General features: G+C 39.1%; 3 protein-coding genes across 3 annotated transcripts in view; 2 read left to right on the top strand and 1 right to left on the bottom strand.

Moving 5' to 3' along the window:
- The first annotated feature begins 220 nt into the window (after positions 1-220).
- LOC141781624 (small integral membrane protein 36-like) lies at positions 221-1,017 on the top strand. Its single transcript, XM_074657467.1, has one exon. It carries the CDS (start codon positions 593-595, stop codon positions 893-895), a length of 303 nt encoding a protein of 100 aa, XP_074513568.1. The 5' UTR covers positions 221-592; the 3' UTR covers positions 896-1,017.
- A 2,030-nt stretch (positions 1,018-3,047) lies between these two features.
- LOC141780562 (shisa family member 6) overlaps positions 3,048-23,261 on the bottom strand; it is a 234,115-nt gene continuing 213,901 nt past the window's right edge. The window contains exon 10 of the transcript XR_012596693.1: positions 3,048-3,110. The gene's annotated coding sequence lies outside the window, so the exon portion shown is untranslated. The remainder of the gene's footprint in view (positions 3,111-23,261) is intronic.
- Positions 13,316-21,585, top strand: mmd (monocyte to macrophage differentiation-associated). The gene is made up of 7 exons (XM_074655833.1): positions 13,316-13,709; positions 16,319-16,400; positions 16,514-16,674; positions 17,529-17,603; positions 17,701-17,802; positions 19,116-19,185; positions 19,788-21,585. The coding sequence occupies exons 1-7, from the start codon at positions 13,684-13,686 to the stop codon at positions 19,989-19,991; spliced, it is 720 nt and encodes a 239-aa protein (XP_074511934.1). The 5' UTR covers positions 13,316-13,683; the 3' UTR covers positions 19,992-21,585.

The following is a 23,261-nucleotide window of genomic DNA, read 5'->3' as shown; positions in this document are numbered from 1 at the left end:
TTTCTCATGTCCCGTGGTTGATGAAGTCTTCTCTAAGCATGTTAGCATTTTTTCTGAGTGGCTTTTTTAGCCGCGCTCTATGCGGCCTCTATTTAGCCAGATGGCTTCCTCCGTCAATCCCCACTCACAATCAAGATTAAGATTACACACACACACACACACACACACACACACACACACACACACATGCACTCAAATACGTCACATACACATTAATTAATGTTCACTTGCTAGCAGATGATATAACACAGAGTCTGTCACAGTTACAACTGAAGCTTAAGTTATTAAAGGGAGCCATCGATCGCAGAAATTCAAGGTTGGAGGAGTGGTGCGGATTAAAGTATTTTTACCACAAAGCCACGTATCCGCGGCGCTCATTTGAAACGGAGAGGTGAGAGACAGAAGCGAGGGAGGGAGGGAGGACAGTAGGGAGACAGATTGAAGAGGATAGGGTGGGAGAAAGCCCTGCTGTCACCAGCTAGTGTTTCTCAGTCAGTCGCAGCCGTCGATACTACCCTTCCCTTCCTCCTCCAAGGCCTGCGAAGTGCTTGTTCTCCGAGGCCTCAGGGCCGCCAAGCATGAAGCAGGCACCATGGGCTTTCTGGAAAACTACCAGGAGATCGACCCTGTCACTTTGAACCTTTGCATCCTCATCGCCAGCTACGTTATCTTGCTCCTCGTCTTCCTGATATCGTGTATCATGTACGACTGCCGGGGCAAAGATCCCAGCAAGGAGTACGCCCCGGACCCGGAGCCGACCCAGTCTCCCATCAGGCTGGTGGTGATGCAGAGCTCTCCGGCTCCGAAGGGACGGTGGGATGCGGCCAACATGATCACGACCTACCACGAGCCAACGCACGCGGACTTCAGGGAGAAGAAGAGCACGATGGTCTGAGAGAGACACGGAGGACTCACCTTTGTAAATACCTGACTCTTCTTTTTGTACATTTCTTTTTACATCCCCCTTGTTTCTCGCTGGGACAATGCTAGGATTTGACCTACACATGACCAGAATTGCACGGTAAGGGAGAGTGACATATGTTGTGTGTAATGCATGTGAAATCCCTCTTTATCTCAAGGATCTCAAGCCAAAGCCTGCTCTGGAGAGGAAATGTCACAACTGATAAAGCACAAGGAATAAAGAGGGCATCTCTGTTGTGTTGTGTTGTGTTGACTGAAAGGCTTGAGGATTAAGGCTAGGGTTAGGAAAACACACAGAGAAGTGTAGTAGAGGAGAAACTTAACATCTGTGGCTCTTCTTTCGATTTTCAATTAAGCATTTTAAAACAAACCTTAAAGCCAGAGAAACACTTGTTGATCCTTGACGTCTCTGCAATGTATTCCTCGCCAACACACGGATAAAACTATTATCGAAATCAAGGGTGCATTGGCTGCCATTCAGGGATTAGTGTTCAACATTTGGTTAAGTCTGGACGGACGGTAACACCTTACGTAACTCTAGGAAGTGTGATGCTCCTGCTGTTGTCAAAGCGGCAGACGGATAGGTGAAAGCTCTCCGATCGAGGTCCTGACCTGCAACGTCTACTTTTTTATTTAGAGACGTGTCTTTAATCACACCACCCACACAACGGGAAGATGTTAAGCCTTTGATCGATTCAACCCGCCACTATACAGGCGCAACTATGGCTGTTTACCTGTTGTTCATCTTGAATGTTTCGACAGGGATGGTGACCAGATAAGCAACGTAAAGAAAGGCCTGAGCTTCGAAAGCTTTTCCTTTGTCTCAAATATCGCTCATATCACTCAAGTGCAGATATGGTGAATATCATGGTGTGGAAACATGCAAACAAAGTTTTGTGTGAACAAGAATGGAGCACACGATAGCTGTGTTTAATAAGCAAACAGTACAGTTAACATAAAGCCGCAGTGGTGTTGCCGTTCTCCCAGTTCAGGATGAATAAACTCATAAGTCTTGATGGGAACTTGTTATGATCGGTTTCTCCTCTAAAGCACTCAATATTTATTCTTTCAGTGGCCTCTGCCGTGATTTTGATCGTTTTCGGCATCTGCTTTTATGCTCCTTCCGGCTGAGTCCGAACACTTCTGCAGGTCGCTCATTGTAAAGATCTTCCGTGCAGCTCTGTGCAGTAATCACACTGATTAGCTGACCTGTCAGAGGGTCTGAAATCAGAGCAGGGGCTTTTTTCCAAGGAGCAGAATTACTGAGTTATCAGAATAACGGTGCTGACTGAAACCTCAAAGCCTGTCAAATTTGAAACATGGACTATAGAAAAACTTGCCAGGTTTTACTCAACAGAGTCATGGAGATACGTCATTGAACGGGCCGCTTGGAAAAGAGGAGATTTATTCAGACAACTATTTCCTGGAGTCAAAATCAATCCCATTGGTTGAGTTTAAACCAGGTGGCAACCTCCGGTGCAGAGAAATGAACCCAATGCGGAAGTGCCAGAAACTGCAGTTCTTCGAATATCCACTTGAGGCTGGCTCCAAAGCGAGTGCAGTTTGCTATAGTCTATGGTTAAAACTATGTAGCTGGAGCCTTAGATCCAGTTATGAAACCAACGTGATGTCATCCATACTCGTCATATTTTGCAGCTCTTGCAGAAGCTTTGTGTAGCATCTTGGCGCAGAAGGTTAGTTAACGTTGAAAACGGTGAAACGGTCGCAGTTAGGTTTGCAACAAAACCAGTTGGTTAATGTTAGAAATTACTTAAGCTACGGACCTAACATCATGTTACTCAGCGACGTATCGTCACGTGACAGAACGTCGTCAATAAAAATAACAACTTTTGGTTTTAGACAGGATATGACCAGTGGCCTCATGGGTGAAAGTCCTGTGTTTGTTCAACCTAATATCATGTGAAGGCATAGAAATAGCACGATATTTTGAGGACAATCTGTGCGTCATGATAACACAATTTAGGCATTTCGCATGTCATTTCACGCCACTGGGTTAATGATGTGAAACTGTTTTTCACGTATCATTTCACGCCACGTTGTTACTGTGAAACAGTCGCGGTTTTGACAACAAAACCACTTAGTTAGGTTTAGGAAAAACAGCATGGTTGGGCTTAAAATAAGTACGTAAACTAAGTTACACAAGTACGGAAAACACATCACAAAAGTCACTAAAGTCATTTCAAATAACTCAACAACACTTTAGGACTCGAACACCGGTCTCCTGGTTGAAAGTCCTGTATTTGTTGGACCCATCCACCATAAGCGGTCTTTCTCACTTTTTATTCTACGTCACTAGCTCTGAGCGTAGCATATTCACACGGATGCGTTTACATTGCAGTCAGTAGAGACGACGTGGTGTGAAATGACACGCCAAAAGCACGAACGGCGTTCTTATTGCACAAGAAATTACTTACAAATTGTCGTGTCATTCATACGGCATAGGTGAGACTGGGCTGGCTCTCCCGCCCTTAGCAAACTTTCTACTACGTCAGTTGCTCTGAGCATCTAATAATGATGTGGATGGGTTTACATTGAAGTTATTTGAAAGCTGTGCGTCTCATACAGACACTAAAGGGTGCTTTGGTGCGCCAGTATCAAGACGCCGAGGGGCACTGACCACACAGTGGTATTTGAGCACGTTATATTATATATTGCATATCATGTTTATATATACTGTATATGTATTATAGTGCTGATAACAAATAAAGCCCTAGCTGTTATTTACTTGCATTCCATCACAATTTAAACTATCCTGAGCTGGAGGCAGCTCATACCGCATTTATGTCATGTTGGAATTTATATAATTACCAATTTCTAATTTGTAGATACCATTCATATCACCATCCAAGATGTAATTATGGCTGGGAAACTGTGATTTTTCAGAAAGCTCTGATATAGGCTATGCTACGCAGAAAAAGAACTACTGAAGTGCCTGAAAACCAAACAAACATGGATGCCTGATGTTATCCAGTTTATTGTTCAAGATAATTAAATGCTACTTTAATGCATATTGTTTTGTTCAAGGGAAGTATTTTTAACCCTCACATCAACAATCAGACAGCTGTCTTGATTTTGATTTGATCATAGTTTGTCTTTCACTTTTCACGCTTGCTGCTAAAGCCATGGTTCTTTGACTCTGCCCGCTCAGGTTTGACAAGCCTCTAGAGCATATCTGCCTTCCAGGAACAAAAGGCCTATACATAATACTATAGGGAGAGGCTATACAGGAAACTGAATCTTTGTTGGTTAATAAAGAAACTATGTGGTGGCCTAGTACCTGATTATTCAACACACTGTGATTACAGCTCTCAGTCTGATCTGCCAACACTCAACAGAAATAGATCCCACAGCTCTGAGTCTCAGTGAACATGGACAGAAACCTGCAGCTCAGTGTAATCCTGCTCCTTCTGAGAAATGTGTAGAAACGGGATCTCATTCATAAAATAGGTCAACGCTGTTCTTTGTAGAAAGATGGTAAATACATTATCAAGACAAATCACAGGTTCTTAAATGTCTATGCATCATATATATTCACACAGACAGGCTACTTCCTCTTGATTTTGCATCCTTTCTTATTTTAATTTCTCGGTTTTATACAGTCATTTACTGCTGACTCCTCACTCCTCTTAACCATCCAGTAGGATCACAAGTGATCAACAACTGCTTCAGTAGAAAATGGCCTTTCTGGTAATCTGCTAGGCTAAAAACAAGCCATAGTCTGTTGTAGGCCACATTTTGGCCTTTGTTGAGGCTCAAAAACTGACATCCATCGAAACGTTTGGTCTCATTTTGAACCGGAGCATCTGCAGATTAATTCCATACTTGATATGTTATGATACACTAAAATTAGGCACAATACAATATGAATAACCCCCTGTTTTTGTTAACTTCGCTGCCATCATGACTGTAAGGGAGATGGGAGGGACAATTGAATGAGATTCAACTCTTCTGTGTTTGTGAGGGGAGAGGGAGACACACCTGACAGAGATCTGCACTCTACTGAGTACACTTTTATAGTTGATATTAGTGTAATTATCATTATCACTGGATTTCCAACCCGATCTCACAGGAAGGCGTATAAATAGCACAACATTATAAGGATATGCAGACGTGTGTCATGAGAACACATTTTTGTCTTTTCCCGTGTCATTTTTTTTGCAACAGAACTACGGTAAAGGACGTAGTTAGGTTTAGGAAAGAAAACAACTTAGTTAGGTTTACGAAAAACGTCATGGTTGGGCTTAAAATAAGTATGTAAATTAAGTAAAATATGCACCGAAACAACGTAACAGATATACAGAAAACACGTCACAAACGTCACTAACGTAACTTCAAAATAACTCAACAACCCTTTGGGACACAAATACAGGACTTTCAACCAGGTTGAGCGTTTGTTGGACCCGCCCATTGAAAGCGGCAGTCTTTCTCACTTTTTATTCTACGTCACTAGCTCTGATTGTAGCTTATTTACGCAGATGTGTTTACATTGCAGTCAGCACAGTGTGAATGGCGTACAAATGACATGCCAAAAGCAAGAACGGCGTTCTCATTGCATGCAAAATTACTTTTTCAGGAATTACTGTGTCATTCATACGCCATTTAGTGCGACCAGGCTGGGATTTCAAAAGATACAGTATGAGGGTATAAATACTGTAACAGAGGCATTTCATATCTGTAATATGTGGAATATTTTGTCTTATAAAGTCATCAAATTTAAATATAGGGAATGTTTTCATAAAATATTGTCAGCGTTTGATTTTCTCTGCAGTAACCAGGTATGGATAGGCTGCTTCATAATAGAAAAGAAATCATCCTGAATGTTTGTTACAGAGCAATCAAAGTGGTAGACCTTAGTCTGTGACTGACAGTCATGCCTCAATGCACTCTGACTGTACAGTAATCCTCAGCCAGAGGCACCAGTGTGCTCGTTTCCACCAGAGAGCACGCCAGGCTCAGCCTGTTAGCTGCAAGATTAATTCACTCGTATACAGCAAAGCTCCTGACCTACAACACGTTGTTTAATTTTAGTTTTCAAGGTGGACATTAATACAAGCTGGGACATTTAGATAGTGTGCAAATACAGCATATCATGTATAAGTAATCAGAACTAAAATTAACTGGCAGTTAAATTATATTTGTGTAAATAGTTTTATTTTTTTGCAGTACAGCCTGAGTGGACATATTTTAAAATATTTGTTGTGTAATTCAAATTTTCAGAATTTTTATACAGCACCTTCTGTTGAAACCATAATGATGTTTAAAAGTAGTTATAGTCTTGATTTTGCGATATAGTTTATGTGATATCAGGTAGATTTCCTCTGTATATTCATTTCCTCAGCTTCCCCACTGGAGGTGAACTATGGGCCATGCATTCTAGCATGAAACAGTAAACCAATTATAAAGCTGTTTAACCCCGTGTCACACATGTGCTGTACATAAAGCCTCTTTCCCACTTACATGTCTGTCCTACGAGACCGGATTATGCATAAAACCCAGATATTTGTTCACTTTGTGTTCTCAGTATGAAATGATATATGTATATACAATATACTGTATATACATCTGAGGAGCTGAGGGGGAAAGTTTAGGAACAGGGAGGGTGACCCAAATGAAGTCACTCAGCAGAGGCGGAGCAATTTAAAGGCACTTTACATGAAATTAGAAGGGCACTCGGAGAACACAGACCTACGCCAAGGCCTTCTTGCAATGTTAACGAAAGTGAAAAATAACGTATGTATCTGCTCTGTGATTCGGATCAGCTCCAGAATGTAATGGGTTCTCCCTTTGCCCATGCTACATCCTTCAACCATCATGAAAATTGGGCCAGTAGTTTTTCCCAAATCAACTCAAACAAACCAAACTGAAAACATAACCTCCTTGGTGGAGATAACAATGACAGTGAACAGGCTTAAAATCAACCCAAACACACATACAAGTCCAAAGGGCAAGAACGCAAGCCATACAACAGTAACCGGGGACAGGGAGAAACAACTGAACCACAGTAACAGGCAGACAACAGGCCAAACAGCAGCAGGAGGCAAGTGGCTGATATTTATGTGCTGAGGCTTGATGAGGGAGCGAGGGACAAGTGTGCAGGAAGAACCAGGTGGATCTGGATCAGTGGAGGCTGGTCCATAGAGGCAGACGAGGTTGGTCCTCTTCTATTTTTGAGAGGCAAGAGGGAGATCAAAATATTAAAAAGAGTAATTAGCTGAAATAAACCATTACCAAATCTCAGCAACATTTATATAATATTTTTCTCTCTTCTTTGGAAAAAAAATAATTATTTAATCAATTCTAATTAAAATGAAAAAGGCTATTAAGACACTCAATAGGCCTATATGTAGGTTTTAATATTTGTGTTTAGTGTGATATACTCTTTTGTTATTGTTATACTGAATGTGCATTTCTTTTGTTTAATAAAGAAAGAAAGTAGAGATAAGTAGCCAACTGAAGGCAGATGGTTTTGTGTGGGTCAATATACAGTACATGGTTAATATAAAACTGCATGAATGATAGAAGACCCTGCACAGCCCTGGTACACCCACACAGGTCTTTCCACTTATTTAGCCTAATTAGACCTTTTCTGAGGACTGTATGGACTCCTACTAGATCTGTTGCACCGCTGAAGGCAGAGACATTATTCTTTTATCGTTTTATAAACTAATTTCTTTCTTTCTAGTTTCTAAGTTAAATACAGTTGACCTTAACATGTCCATCCACCAATCATAGTTCTTCTTTTCCTCAAAAAAATCTAAGGAATGCAACAAACGTGTCTTATCTCAAGGAAATTCAGACAAATGTCACGTCCTGATAAGCACAGAAAAGAGTGCATTGTTTGACAGTTTTTCAGAGTCGAGAAAGAGAAGCCAAATGTAAGTGAGAGCTCCATGTCTTTTTTCAACACATTGACTCCCAACTCGTCAAATACCACCACTTGTCAGTGCTCTCGGCATCGGAGACTGACACACGGGGTACTCTTGCGCTACTTTTGGACGGACCGGGGACCGAGTGTCAATCAAGCCCCCAGGAAGAGTTCCGGTCGTTGATCCCAATTTTCGTAGTGACCAAACGGTGGGACTACAACTTCCGGGTCCGTCACGTGATGCCATTGGGTCTAAAAAGACTTTTTCCCATAGACTTACATTGGGAAAGAGACTTCTGTAACTCAGAGGATGATTTTTTTTTGGTAAATCAACTCAATAGCCCTTATTTAAATTAATTAAAAGTTGTAAAACGCACTAAAAGCTGAATCCAGAGTTATTTCCTTTCCTCCGTTCATGTGAATGAGACCCAGACCGTGACGACATCGTGAGGTTGTGACCCCGTGACCGAGCCATGTGACTGAGTGGACGCTACTGTGCATGTTCCATGGGCCCAATGGATGCGGAAGATTGCCGGAAAATTCGGGTACTTTTCCAGACGGAAGTCCAGCCATTTTGGCTTCATGCGCCACTGAGCAACTTTCATAGGAATAAACGGGGCCCCGCCTCCAACGCTGTATCCAGTTCTCTTAATACATCCATGGTATCAATATATGCTCATTACATGTTTGCCATCTTGTTGTTTCGGAACCAAAAGTGGCACGACAGGACAGTACAGCCGAACACTGAATAAGTCTTTTTTAGGTGTCCAAAATGTTCCAATTAACTTTCATGCACCGAAAACACACTGTGAAAGGGTTAAAGTTGTAAGACGAAAAAACACGGACAACTCCCAGACTAGACAACGCCGTGGTAGCGACCTGTCAATCACAGGGTAGCCACGCCCTAAAGCATACCCTGCTTTATGGTGTAGTTGACACTAAATGGGATCATAATTTACTAAATGAACTCGAAAACTTCCGACCTCCTTCTAGAAAAAGTAAAATGGAACTCCACTTAAAGTTCCTACTTGTAAACTCGGGGTAAATCCATCTACCCCGACTTCATGAAGAGGCAGTTGTCTGACGTCACACAACAATGGACAGGCACATTGTAAATGGTAAACCATCAACTAAAAGGCAACATAAAGTACATTTGCCTGTACTTAATTAAAATAATACATACTATCATATAGTAAAACCTGTTCTGCATGTAAATTGACGTCCGTAAAATAAATCTACTCGTGCGTCATTCTTCCTTCTCTATTTCGTTTATAGGCTATATGCATGGAGGCTGCACTGTTGAGAGTTCAAATGTGTGTACACTTGCCAAAGAAACATCAGTTTGTCACGGTCAGCCATGTCTTTTTGTTTACGTTTTGGCGTTGTACACTTGGAACACTTTGAGTTCGGAAGATGGGAATTTCAACTGGGAAGATCTCCATACTGGATCAGTCGAGGCCAGGGTTACCAACTAGATGGAAACAGATGGTCGGCTGTGGCGACCCCTAACGGGAGCAGCTGAAAGAAGAACATCCATCCATCCATTATCTGTAACCGCTTATCCTATTCAGGATCGCGGGGGGGGAGGCTGGAGCCAATCCCAGTTGACATTGGGCGAAAGCGGGGTACATCCTGGACATGTTGCCAGACTATCACAGGGCTGACACATAGAGACAGACAACCATTCACGCTCACATTCACACCTATGGGCAATTTAGAGTCAACAATTAACCTAACCTGCATGTCTTTGGACTGTAGGAGGAAGCCGGAGAAAACTCCTTGCATGCATCTCCTCACAGAAAGACCCCAAGCTGGGTTTGAAGCTGTGACGCTCTTGCTGCGAGGCGATAATGCTAACCACTGCACCACCGTGCAGCCCTGAAAGAAGAACAAACATTTCTTAAACAGTCCATCATGAGTCCGATAATGTAATAGGAGTGCAATGCTAAATCAGTGCAGTACTTTTTAAGCTTAGTCTGTACAAATCCAAATAATCCTAAGAATATAATCAGGCAAAAATGAGTGAAAACACTGGTGTGGGTGGACCATGGGTATGTAAGAGCTTTAAAGTGATCCACTCTAACAATTAACTAAATGTACCCTGACCTCAATCAAAACGACAACCCAAATCATCCCCATTTTACCATTAAAAATATTGTTACTTATAGAGTCAAATCATTGCTCTCAACTGCCCAACTAAAAGAGACAGGAGTATAGGTGCAAACAGCTGCTAGTGTGATGTGAGAGTGCAGGTTAAACACCAGAGAAACGCCATCAGCCACCGAACAGAGGAGTCGGACCCAGACAGGGAATGTTTACGGCCAGGACAGAAAGATTACCTGAGCCACTGTGACACGCTGCCAACCTGCAGCTCTCAGGTCTGTGTCACATTAGAGGTGTTAGCGTATAGCAGCGTGGGGGAAAAAAGCTGACTGGAGCCAGAAACAAGGAGACACTGTCCCCTGACATATGGCCTCTGGCGTTCCCCCGTTGTCTGTGCTAATGTCCTTTTTAAAACCCCCAACGTAGACAATGAGCGCTTTCTCTTTGTCTGGATCAATCCCATTCTCTGCTCCAACTGGTACAGTAACGGCTATGCGTGCATCACAAAGGCCCATATACCTTTATCTAATAGTACACTTCTATTCTTTCTATCTATGGATTTCTGATATATATAAGACCTATCTTTGCAAGTCACTATTTGTAATTCAATTCTAGTGCCTTATAGGATAAAAGTAGATAGAATTTGTAAGAGAAAACTGGTCTCTTTCTGGTTGTGTGAAGCAACATTCACAGCAATACGAAAGTGTACAGCATGAACTTTCATTAAGCCCGAGGATTGCACTTTGGTCTTACATAAACCCTCTGTTATATCTACATGTGAGAGTCACTGATCAAGTTACACTGCTCTTATGCAACTGAGCTGTTACAGCGCGACACTGTGTTCAGTTCACTGTCTGACTGCTGCAACATCAAACACAACTCCCGCTGTTGCTGTACCAGCAGATTTATACATTCCTCGCCCCATGATACCTGCTATAGGAAGCTATCTGTGTGGGATCTTTCTGTAAAACACCTGTAGAAGTTGTAAATACATAAATTAGAGTTAAAGTATATAGTTTCAGTTCAGGGTGAAGTGTAAGCTGCTGTTGACACAATCAGTGTGGTCTGCATTGCATCCTGCACCAGAGAGGATCTTCTTACATAACGTGTGTGCTTTACAAGAACACATTTTGTTTAACAGGAACATGCGGTTCATCTGCCTTTAGAAGTTGACAAAAATGTGGAAGGATTATCAGATTGTATTGAGTCAAGAACATGTTAAACACTTAAAGACAGGTAAAACATTCTTCAAGAAGGCACCTGGATTACATGCAACGTTTGGTAGGCCCTATATCCACTGTAATAACAAAATTAACTGAACATGCAGTAGATGGTCACTTTATATAATCGTACTTTGGCAAGTATTCCTATAATTTCACTTTTGCGTTCTTACACTTAAACAAAATGTGATACTCGTCTCCCACACATTTGCATATCCAGGTCTGTATTTTTTCAGCGGCTTCAGTGATTTTGGTGTTGCTTACCATAAAATTACAAATAGACTGTCATTAATTTATGTTTTCACGTGATAGATATTTTCCTATTTGTTTAAATTGAACATAATGTTTTAGAGCTGACATACCCTGGAGCTTGCTATGCAATGTTCGTCTAAACTGATCTTTTGACATCTGCTCAAATCGATGATCAAATCCAACTACACTATAAACAGTATTAGTGTTTTTTTATTGGACACAATACATAAACATTGTGTGTACCACTTCCTAATAAGTCATCCTTTATAAAGGGTTTATAAGTCGTAATTCATGGCTTTATTAAAGGTTAAAAAAAACATTTACTAATGCCATGTAGATTAATGATTATTCATTAATCAGAGCATTTTTGGGGGGTTAACAGGTATATAGTGAGAATCCCTTTTTCTTGGTTTTCCTCTTTATTTACAACCTTTTTATTAAGTAATCAGTTAAAAATATTAACGTCATTAAAGGGAGTAACTGTTAGTTTCTCACTCTTTATTAAATGATCAATTCTGCAGTTTAAAATGAAAGATAATCAATAAATAACTAGAGTCTTTACAACACATCAACTGTGCATTTGTAAATATTAAGACAATACAAGTGCCATGATGGAGGAGAATATTTAAAGGTAGATATTTAAAAATGTATGATTGATCTATATAGCAGTAGTGATAAATCTTTTTTTTAAACCACTATTAAATGCATTATTGACAACTATACGCCCTTTATAAAGGGTGTCATAGAAAGTAGTACTGGCAGTTTTGCACTTAGAACATTATGTCAGTTTTATTTGTTATTGCATCAGTTTTCTTGTTTTCCTTTTGGTAAAGGAATGCTTTGTACACATGACATGACACTTAAAGTGGGCGGTGGAAAAAAGTCTTTAACATGCAAATACAGTCACACAAACAGAAACCACTCCCTACAACACAAAGAAAAGACAAAGAGATGAAGGAAATGATAGAAAACTAAAACATTTCCTTGTATTTCTCTGTTTATTTATCTACATGTTTATTTGTACGTTTCTCACAAACATCCTCAATCTCTCATAATTTGCATTATCAAGCCATCAAACTGATAATAATGCACACAGTGCACTTTCATAGACTAAGCTACTGGAGTTACCCTGCACTATACTCATTTTTAACAGTCTCTTCTGCACTATATTAACTTTTTAAATAGTCGTGTATCACAGCTGTTCCCTGCACTATATTCAGTTTTAACAGTTTTCTTCATCTCCTTGTATTTTTATATCTGGTATATTTTGTTTTGTACTTTTGTACTTTGCACAACTAACTTTTTTTACTGCCTTTTTACTAACATGTTTTGCATTATGGAACTGTGATGCTGGAAACTTGAATTTCCCTCGGGATCAATAAAGTTACTATCTATCTTTCTATCTATCTATCTATCTATCTATTAGTGACAACACTACACCCTACTAGCAGTTTTGCACTTAGAACATTATGTCAGTGTTATGGCATCTGTTTTCTTATTTTCCTTTTGGTAAATGACATAACATTTAAAGTGGGAGGTGGAAAAAAGTCTTAAACATGCAGATACAGTCACACTGAACATCCCAAAAAACAACACAAAGAAAAGTCATAGAGATGAAGAAAAATAATGTAAAACATTTCCTTGTATTTTCTCTGTTTTATTTATTTATGTATCTACATGTATCTACAAGATCTCAAACATCCTCATAATAATTTGCATGATTATCCAGACTATCACGCTACTCTACAGGACACCGCCTACCTAACATCTGATTGGCTAATTCACCGGCAGTCTCGCAGCTGATTGGCTAATTTGCAAGCAGTCTCGCCGCTGATTGGCTAATTTGCAAGCAGTCTCGCAGCTGATTGGCTCTCACCGCCGTCACTCAACATCTCACCACTGGTTGGGCGGCGAGACACAAAAAGAGATGTTCAGTTGAGCTCAGCAGCTCAGCGGGGGAGTTTCTCATCGACCGGCTTCTCGCTTCTTTTCTGGGGTCTTTTCGGTTTGTCCTGGCTGCTGCTGGTGCTCATGGATATTACAAGCTTAAAGAAGAGGCTCTAAGCCAGTATTTGTTACAGAATGGTATTAAGAAAACGACTAAAATGGTGCCTTTTGTAGTAGGAGTACTGATGCTGCCGGTGCCTTGTAGCTGCTGCTGTAGAGAAAGTTAATGAGTAGCATCATGTTAGCAGACTAGCTAATGCTAGGCCTTCCGGTTCTGCTGCTGTCAGGACACTTTATTGTTTTATTTGCTGATTTTTTAACCTTTTTGCTTCCTGTGGTGAATAAGGCACTGAAATGAAGAGCGTGAACAGCTTTCAGAGGTTTGTGAAATCCAGATATCTCACTGTTATGATGATGTTTTGAGGCTGTGAGCCAAAGACTGCTGCAAAACGTGTTCCTTTCAGGTGGTGTATCAGGGATGTATTGGGTGTATCAGGGATGTATTGGGTGTATCAGGGATGTATTGGGTGTAACATGGTAGTTACAGTCTCTGTGTAGCTACTGTAATGTTATAGCTTATGAACACAAATATGTCAAATTAATGCAGTTTTAATGATAATGATCTGATCACAGAAAATGATTGAATTAACCAGGTCCTGATAGGAAATTCATAATAATAATATTTATAAAGTCATTTATCATGCAAAGTGCAGCTCATACTTTGGTTCCAGCTTCTCAGATATGAGATGACTTGTTGCCTTTCTCTTTTTTTAATGTCACTATAAATTTAGTATCTTTTTTTTTTTTTGACTAGCTGGACAAAACAAAGACACTTTAAGATGTCATCTTTGGAAGTTTATTAACTAAATCCCCAAAACACAGAATTAATTAATGTTTTGGGGCTGTGATCCAAAGATTGCTGATATTATTATTATTTGTTAGCATTAACATGTTTTCCTTTCAGGTGGTGTAACATGGTAATTAAAGTTAAAGCTGTGTAGCTACTGTAATGTTATAGCATACGAACAAAATAATCTCAAATTAATGCAGTTTTAATGATAATGATTTGATCACAGAAAAATATTGAATTAACTAGGTAGTAATCAACGAGACCCTGATAGGAAATTAATAATAATAATAATAATAATAATTGTTATAAAGTAATTTATCATTTAAGTGCAGCTCATACTTTGGTTCCAGTTTATCAGATATGAGGTGATTTGTTGCCTTTCTCTGTTTATAATGTCACTATAAATTGAGTATCTTTGGGGCTTTTTTGACTAGCTGGACACAACAAGACACTTTAAAGGTCCCATATTGTAAAAAGTGAGATTTACATGTCTTTTATATTATAAAGCAGGTTTAAGTGATATATAAATACTGTGAAAGTATCATTCAATTCATGGAGAAATACACACAGCCCGTATTCAGAAACTCTGCATTTGAAACAAGCCGTTAGGATTTCTGTTCCCTTTTGTGATGTCACAAATCTACAATATTTAGACCATTTCGCAGTTTTAAACGTAAACATTATAAATGTGTCCCAAGTTTATTTCCTGTTGCAGTGTATGTGAATGACATCAGCTGACAGGATGTAAACTTGGACCCAAACTGTTGCCTAGCAATGTAATTTCTATCGCCATTCTGTTGAAATGCGCTAAAACGGAGTGTTTCAGACAGAGGGTAAATACAGGTATGTTCAGACAGACAGTAAGAGAAAAATAATGTGTTTTTTTAACATTAAAGCATATAAACATGTTCTAGTAGAAACCCGAAATACAAACATGAACCTGAAGATGAGCATGATATGTCCCCTTTAAGATGTCATCTTTGGCTCTGGGAAATTTTGGAAGTTTAAGTTTGTTAAGTAAATCACCCAAACCACAGAATTAAATGAGAAATTTAAACTTAACCAGTATAAGAGGTACAAGAACCTGTTATATGTGAAATGCATTTAATATAGTCTGTCAACACAAGAGTAATTATAAAGTATAAAATGCTATTGACATTATATTATAAAATGTATTATTGTTTGGGTGAGGTCATAATATCTCAAACAGGTTCAAATCAGATTCAGGTTTATTTTGCCATGTGTGTGTATATATATATATATATATATATATATATATATATATATATATATATATACATATGGAATTTGACTTTATGCAGCTCTCTCAGCGTACTTACACAGAACATAAATAACAGCTAGGGACAACAATGACCAACAATAAAATAAATATACAATAATAAAAATAAAACATCTATATCCCAGTCAAGTGTGCTGGAAGTTGTAAACAATACAAATAGTACAAAAAAATAAATACTGAATGGATATACATGGACTGGATGATTATGTACAGTATGTACATGTGAAGATGTCTGTATACTGTACGTACACAGAGTACGATTTAAATTTACAGCAACAGATGTGTACATATACTGTATCTACATAAAGTGACAGATAATATGTACAATATTACCAAAAAATGTGCCTTACAGACTGTAAATTATAATCTAGCAATATGCGTTAAAGACTGTAAATTGTAATCTACAACAGCAGCAGCGGATATTTGGTGTTAAAAAGCAACAGGAATTCTTCTTTGAGTGGGCTCACATCAAACAAACAGTGCACATTAAAACACATTTGAAAAAACACTCACATACGTAAAATAGGACTAAAATTATGGTTGATAAGAACAGGGCAAACTGGTCAGGGTACAGAGCTTATTTTAACTTATTCAGGGTGATGATCGCTGAGGGGATAAAAGTTTTTTTGCAGATGTTTTTCCGTGCCAGTGGGACTTTGTAGCGGCCGTACAGTTCAGATAGAGGAGTGAACCAGTTATTTTGCTGACCTGATTAGTTCTGCGGGAGACCTTTGTTTTGTGTTTGGTTAGGGCAATGTACCAGGACGAAATGTTAATAGAGGTTAGTTCTCCTTCCATAGTTGTTTATTTGTTGTTTTGTTTGTTTCCGTGTGTTTCAGGTTTATGAACAGACGGGCCTCTGCTAACTGCCGCTACCAGCCCACCTGCTATGAGCATGCTGCAAACTGCTACACCCATGCAGTGAGTGAATTAATCATGTTAATGACTTCATCTCAAATTCAGAGTTGCTCAACCTCATGATCGCTCTAACAATATCTGTACATCGTTTTAATGCTGTCATTTCATCTCTGCAGTTCCTCATCGTGCCGGCCGTCGTGGGCATGGCGTTGCTGCATCGTATGTCGGACAACGGCTGGGAGCGCATCACTGCCTGGGTGTACGGCATGGGCCTGTGCGCCCTCTTCCTGGTCTCCACTGTGTTTCATATCATCACCTGGAAGAAGAGCCACATGAGGTGAGGAGCAGCGCCATGACGATCCGCCATGTTGGCAGAGAACTAAGACCGATATGTACCGGTCGTAAAAAAACCCACATATAAGGCAGGAGGACACAGACAAAAGAGCGAGGGACAAAATCATTCCTTTTGTAATATTCAGAGTAAAATCAATGGTGATCTGTAATTTAGAGTTTTGGAAGTCGGTGTCCCATCGGAGAATAACAACAACAACAAAACACATTGACAAGATATTTTCATCTTGGCTGTGTTGTGCTTTTGGCATGCTGTTGCTGTGGTGTCATGTGAAACCTTTTCTGTTTTATTGCCTCCTGCCTTCATTGAATGAAGTCATAATTTGTTGCTATATTTTTGGTCTTTCATGCGGCTGAAACCCCGTGGAGAAAAATAACACTTTTTGCTTATTTCTGCTGTTTCCTACAATGATTATGTGTTTTCACTTTGGTTTAAATGTTGTTAGAAGCAGTGCTTTATCACACATTCATGATATTGGACTTTTTACTGATAACCTTTTGTACATTAGTGCCAAAGTACCTTGTACAAACGCACAAAAGAAAATCAATTTCCCAAATGTTAAATGTTGTCTAAACCAAAGCAGACATACAAAAAATAAATTAAATGCATTCCAAAGTTGGCAGATATTTTGTTTAAATCAGGAACTATTTGATCAAAGAACACAGCACCAACACAGTATTAACAACCCGTGCTTTTCTTATGATGTCAAGTCAAAAAGCTTATTTTAGATTGACTCTTCTATGTAAACATGATATCACATCCTGTAAGACCATGCAAATAATGTTCCTGCTTTGCATCTGTGACCTTGACTAATCAAATCACCTGTTTGTTTGTTTCAGGAATATGGAACAGTGTTTCCACATGTGTGACAGAGTGGTCATCTACTTCTTCATTGCTGCCTCCTACACGCCTTGGTGAGCGTCACACAGAGGACAGTAAACACTCAGAGGGTCTGAAGTCATAAACGGAGGCCTCATATAGATGTTGTTTTGTTTTCTCGTATCTCCTCAGGTTGAACCTGCGTGAACTCGGCCCTCTAGCAGCACACATGCGCTGGTTTGTGTGGCTCATGGCTGCTGCTGGAACCATTTATGTCTTTAACTATCATGAAAAGTGAGTTTGTATGTGATATTGGGAATTTAGACGCTTTAGACAATTCTACATCTGTTGGGAACTGTCAGTGAATCTTGACTATCTTGTAACTGCAGCAAAACATATGTAAAAATGATCATCAGACAATCCAATGAAACATATTTTAAACATAATTTTTGTTGTTTGATGTTTTAGACATTTTAGTAAACAAAATAAAATAACGATGAATCACTTTTCAAGAGAAATTGCCAAAAAATTCACAGGTTCCAGCTCCTCCGATGTGAATATTTGCTACTTTTCTTAACTCCTTTATATTACAAGTTTTCTGAAAATGTATGTTTAAAAGCAAATGAGGAATTATCTTATCAAATATGTGCTAATTTGCATTAATTTACAGAACAGAAATGTGAACATTGGATTTTCACATTTCACTCGTATTCAATGAGGCATTATCTAATGCTCACTTTTGGTGAATTTAGGAGAAATCTACAGACACAAAATAGACAAAAGTAGTGAAATACACACCTAAATGTGTATTTTGGATGTTTTCTTTCCACTAGTCTGAAAGAAGACATGTTATGGAAGCAAAATAGCCAAAAATGTAAAAAATGACCAGAGCATGTAAAACAATGTTTTTGCCCTTAAATTTAGTATCTATGGGTTTTTGGAATATTGGTTATATTTTCACTATTTTCTGGCATTTTATAGATCAAAACGATAAATTGATTAATTGAGAGAATAATCGACAGATTAATCCATAATGAAAAAACAAAGTTAGTTGCAGTCCTATAACCAAGAAGCTACAACAGCACCAAAAGGAATAAAGCAAAGCAAATAGCTTTAAAAAGATTTACAACGGAAATACAAAAATAAACATTATTAGAAAATTGGTGTGGTCTACCAAACTACTCTTTTAAAAAGCTCTAATTTGTGGCACACCTCTTAGATTGTATGTGAGGTTTAGTCTAAAGTCATATGTGAAGTTCTGGTCTGCTTTGAATCAGTAGATAAGTGGAAGTTTTAAGACAGGCAAGTTTTATCTTGAGCCCTTACTGACTGAGTGTTAACACCCTGAGCGTTGGCCCGAGCACGAGGTTATCACAACATGATTTGGCAGCCAGTGAAAGGAAAAAGTCCTCAAAATAGAGAATATATATTTTTGGCTCAGGCTTAACAGATAATATCAAATATTTTTTTTCAAACTTCCATAAAGATTTGTTGCTCTCCAGTTTTGGTAAACAACTCCTCCCTCCTCTCTGTTGCTCGTGTCTGAAATTTGCTTGAATTTGCATCACACTGATCAGGTCGGTGAACTTGTTGTTTTGTCTTTACAGGTATAAAGTTGTTGAGCTGGCCTTCTACTTGATGATGGGATTTTTCCCCGCGTCAGTCGTGACATCAATGGTAATATTTTTGAAAAATGTGTTTTACTTCCTCCTCTTGTTTCGCAGCAGAATGAAGATTACTTTAATTCATCAGTTTTATTAATAAACTTTTGGGATCCATATCAGAAAGTGATCTACGCATGTAAAAACTGTCATCGTGGCTCTAAATCTGTAACATTTTTGGGGTTTTGCAAAGTGTAAATATTGGTTCTATGAGGGTTTTGAAGGAATTGTACTCTGTGATAAACAAGCTTCAACATTTAAATCTCTTTAGTTTCTGCTGCCCTCTTGTGGTCTCATTGAATATATCACTTTTATATCCCACCACGATATGTTCTAATGTTAACGCTCTACTCATTTGGCATTTACTTTACACAGAAATTGATTTATTGCACATCCTTAGAGGGAATCAAACTGACTCCTCCGCTCTCTTTAATACACATTATTTCTATACAGTATTAACTTACACACTGTTTAACACCACTTCCCAGCAGAATAAATGAAACATAGTTTTAAGTAAAGGAAGGGTTGTAGTAAAACCTTTCAAGTCTATTTTTGTAACCATGTGAACACACTCAACCCGCTCATTTATTTCCTTTCCTTGTTTTGTGCGTTCTGCAGAGCAACACAGAGGGCCTTCAGGAGCTGGCCTGCGGCGGACTCATCTACTGCCTCGGCGTGTTCTTCTTCAAGAGCGACGGCGTCATCCCCTTCGCCCACGCCATCTGGCACGTGTTCGTGGCGCTGGCCGCGGCCGTGCACTACTACGCCATCTGGAAATACCTCTACAAGACCCCCAGCGCAGACGCCCTCCTCCAGTCGTGACCACAGCCGGGGGTGCTGGACGCCAGTTCTCCACCTTCCACCGTGTGAGCTGCACACGGACTCCCTCAACTGCCCGCTGAAGCTGCAACGACGACAGCCGTAAAAAGTTTACGAAACCGTGAATTGTTTACCGTTTTCTAACGCGGAGAACAGATTTTTTTCAGCGTCTCCATAACGAGCAAAAAGCTACTTTCTAAGCTGTTTTGTACGATTTCAGTCTAAGAAAAAAACAAACGACAGCGAGGGGAGGGAATTTAGACTTTTTACAATGAACCCTGGCACATTCATGAGTCTTTGAGAAATTTGATAGGAGTCTTTTTGTATCACTTGAAGTGAGTCACATTCCACATAGGGGTCATTTTGGGTGTCAAAACGTGGCATTTCATCCATTCCGAACACTGGGGATATTGAGTGAGGTGCTAAAAATCAGCTCTTATCAGCAGCAGGGGCTGGGTATCAATACCACATTTATACTTTTTTCGATACTTTGCTTTTTGAGAAATATAAACACATATCTCTACAAAAAACAATTTAAAAGAAAACCAAAGATCTTAAACGTAAACAGTTATACAAGAACTTTGGAGAAAATTAGATTTAAATCAGGAACTATCTGATCAAAGAAGAAGTACAAATCGGACCAGATATTTGATGCCAACGTTTCATACTCTGTACGAAAACGTACTGAGGCTTTATACCCAGCCCTCGTCAGTAGTTAACAAAGATTTGAAGTGTTTCCAAGTCGGTTAGGAAGGAAAGAAATGACAAGAAAAAACTCAACGGGAGTTTGGTCATTTGTTTCCCCATTTTCTTCTTACAGTGATTTACATTGTAAACCCATGTGATCCACATCACACACTCTTGTGACCAATGCATGTATTTTTCGGACCAGTATCCAAATGCAGTCCTCTGTTTTCAGGGATCCAGTTTCTCCTGTAAGCATTTAGCGCCCCCTGCTGGCGGGCTGCTGTAAGAAAGGCGATTAACAGCATTTCAGGGTCGATGGTGGGATTTTGTTAAATGAGCCAAAACGATGAGAGAAAATCAGTTCAGGTAACACGACGAGAGAACTTTTTCCACTTTCTTATTAATGTGAACAGTGTGCTGTAGAGTGTGTTTTGCACGACCGTTGTACTGTAGTCCAGTATTACATTTCCACTGATTCTCTCTCTCTGTTTTTTGATTTGCACCACTAGGACAAACTGTTTCCTGTCTGTGTTCTGATCCGTGGAAAAAAAACTCATGTTCATGTTTTTGTCTCCTGCTGTTGGTTTTTGTAAATTTGCTTCATGGCTCCTAACATGTGATCCTCTTAGTGATGTTTGGAACTGAATGATTGCGTATCTCTTAACTTGTGGCTCTCGTTGAAAAAAAAATGACTTCCTTAACCACTGTGTTTTGTAATGTTTGTATATTCTGTCGTTTGTTCCGTTGATAACATGATCCTGGCCTTTTGCAGGGGGAAACAAAACTGCTGCTTCTTGTCTGTTCCATTGGCTGTTAATGGTGCTGCTGCATATATACATGAATGCTCCTCCACTATACTGGATATCACCTTTCTAATGTGACAATAAAAAAGTGATAATTCTCCAGACAAGAGCCTCATTCTTTATAAATTCTGTTTGCATTCACTGTCAGTTTTTTGTCAGTGGGCACTCATCATCAGATACAATCATTTCCTGCAGGGACAAAGAAGAAACTAGAACCTTTGTGCACCGTTTCGGACAGGATTTTAAAAGACATTTGGACAGATAATTTTGTCACAGCCCGGCTCTAAAACTGACAAAAACAGGAGACACCAAAAAGTATGTCAAAAAGTCCAAAGAATGGATGGGAGGAATCCGTAAAGTCAGTAGTGAAGGGAGCGGGCGTGTGAAGTTGATAAAAAAAAAGGAGATAAAAAACATTCAAAGAGGCTTCTTGTCTAAATGTATTGTGGCTGCTACACCGATGATTAGAGCCCAATAAAGGTAAACTTCTTTCAATACCAGCGCCAATACAATATCTGACTTTCACTACAGATACCAAAACAAATGTTATTACATTTCTATACAAAACCCATTTTTTAAAACCAAAATAAGCCAGACAACTCAAACACATCTGTTCATGAATGGTCTTATATTTAATTTCTTGCCCACATTAAAGAACACTCACACAGGTGTTTCCAGTTATTCTATTGGAATTCTATTATTCTATAGAATTATTCTATTCTATTCCAGTTGGTGGAGCTATGATGAGGTCACAAATCTTCATCTACCAATAAGAAGGGTTAAAGGTGTAATTTGTCCCGCCCTTACGGGTGCAACACAGCTAACAGGAGACTCAGGAAGATGTCAATCAATTAGCCAGTTTACCCAGTTTGTAATACTGCAAATGTAAGGGCTTCCATCAGTGGGCTGTAGGCTCAGTCACTGTGTTACCTCATTCGGCGATAGATAACAGACATTTATTCAAATGAAAATCTTCGGATATATTATTTAAAGGGCTGAAATCATTCACTGATGATGGAAACATTGACTAGAAGGCATCCGGCATCCTCATCTCACTTTCAGACTCAAACAGTATTTCAGAGGGATATTTTACGGTGGAAAAATCCCCCTGATCCTTTTAGTTTGGAGGTCTGCAAAAGTTTTATTTGAACCTTTATTAAATTGTCTTGAACGTTTCTGTTTTCAACAACTTAACATGAATAATCTAAAATAAATCAGTAAATAACTGATCAAATTAGAAGTAAACCAGACTAAGTATTTAATGCCAATGTTCAGTATTTGGCAGTTTTTAATATTTAGTGCTAGAGACACAATTCAGTGGATACAAGCCCTAAAATGTTTCAGTGCCATCGCCAAATTATTACCCAGGTTTTGATTTAAATATCAAAATTATACTTTTTTTTTAAATACTGTCTTGTTATTTTATAGTACAGATCTCTATTTTATTTACCAAAACCTACTCAAATTCACAAAGACACCGTACAAAAAGGTTGCCTATATGAAACAAAGTCACAAATTTGCAAAATGTCTCCATTTAGATTATGAAATATCTGAAACTAGATTAGAATACTGCCAAGTTTGAATAATACACGGTGCTATGGACACATGATAATTAGGCTTTCCATCATGTTGTAATTTATAAAAAACCTGCATGGATGAGCAGAGAAATGACACATGGCGGAAAAGAATTGGGATTTTTATTATAGACACTACAAATTACAGAGAGACGGAGAGGCTAAGGGCTGAAAAGCACACATAAAATGTCATGCATCCATTCCATGAC

The sequence above is a fragment of the Sebastes fasciatus genome, chromosome 13 (assembly GCF_043250625.1).
Source record: "Sebastes fasciatus isolate fSebFas1 chromosome 13, fSebFas1.pri, whole genome shotgun sequence".
Lineage (NCBI taxonomy): Eukaryota > Metazoa > Chordata > Actinopteri > Perciformes > Sebastidae > Sebastes > Sebastes fasciatus.
This window is presented reverse-complemented; position numbering and strand designations above follow the sequence as displayed.

Bases quoted from the DNA above. Each gene is read 5' to 3' on its own strand.
- LOC141781624 (XM_074657467.1), top strand. From the start codon at position 593: ATGGGCTTTCTGGAAAACTACCAGGAGATCGACCCTGTCACTTTGAAC.
- mmd (XM_074655833.1), top strand. From the start codon at position 13,684: ATGAAGAGCGTGAACAGCTTTCAGAG. The intron at 13,710-16,318 runs GTTTGTGAAATC...CGTGTGTTTCAG, and splicing joins AGCGTGAACAGCTTTCAGAG to GTTTATGAACAGACGGGCCT. The intron at 16,401-16,513 runs GTGAGTGAATTA...TCATCTCTGCAG, and splicing joins CAAACTGCTACACCCATGCA to TTCCTCATCGTGCCGGCCGT.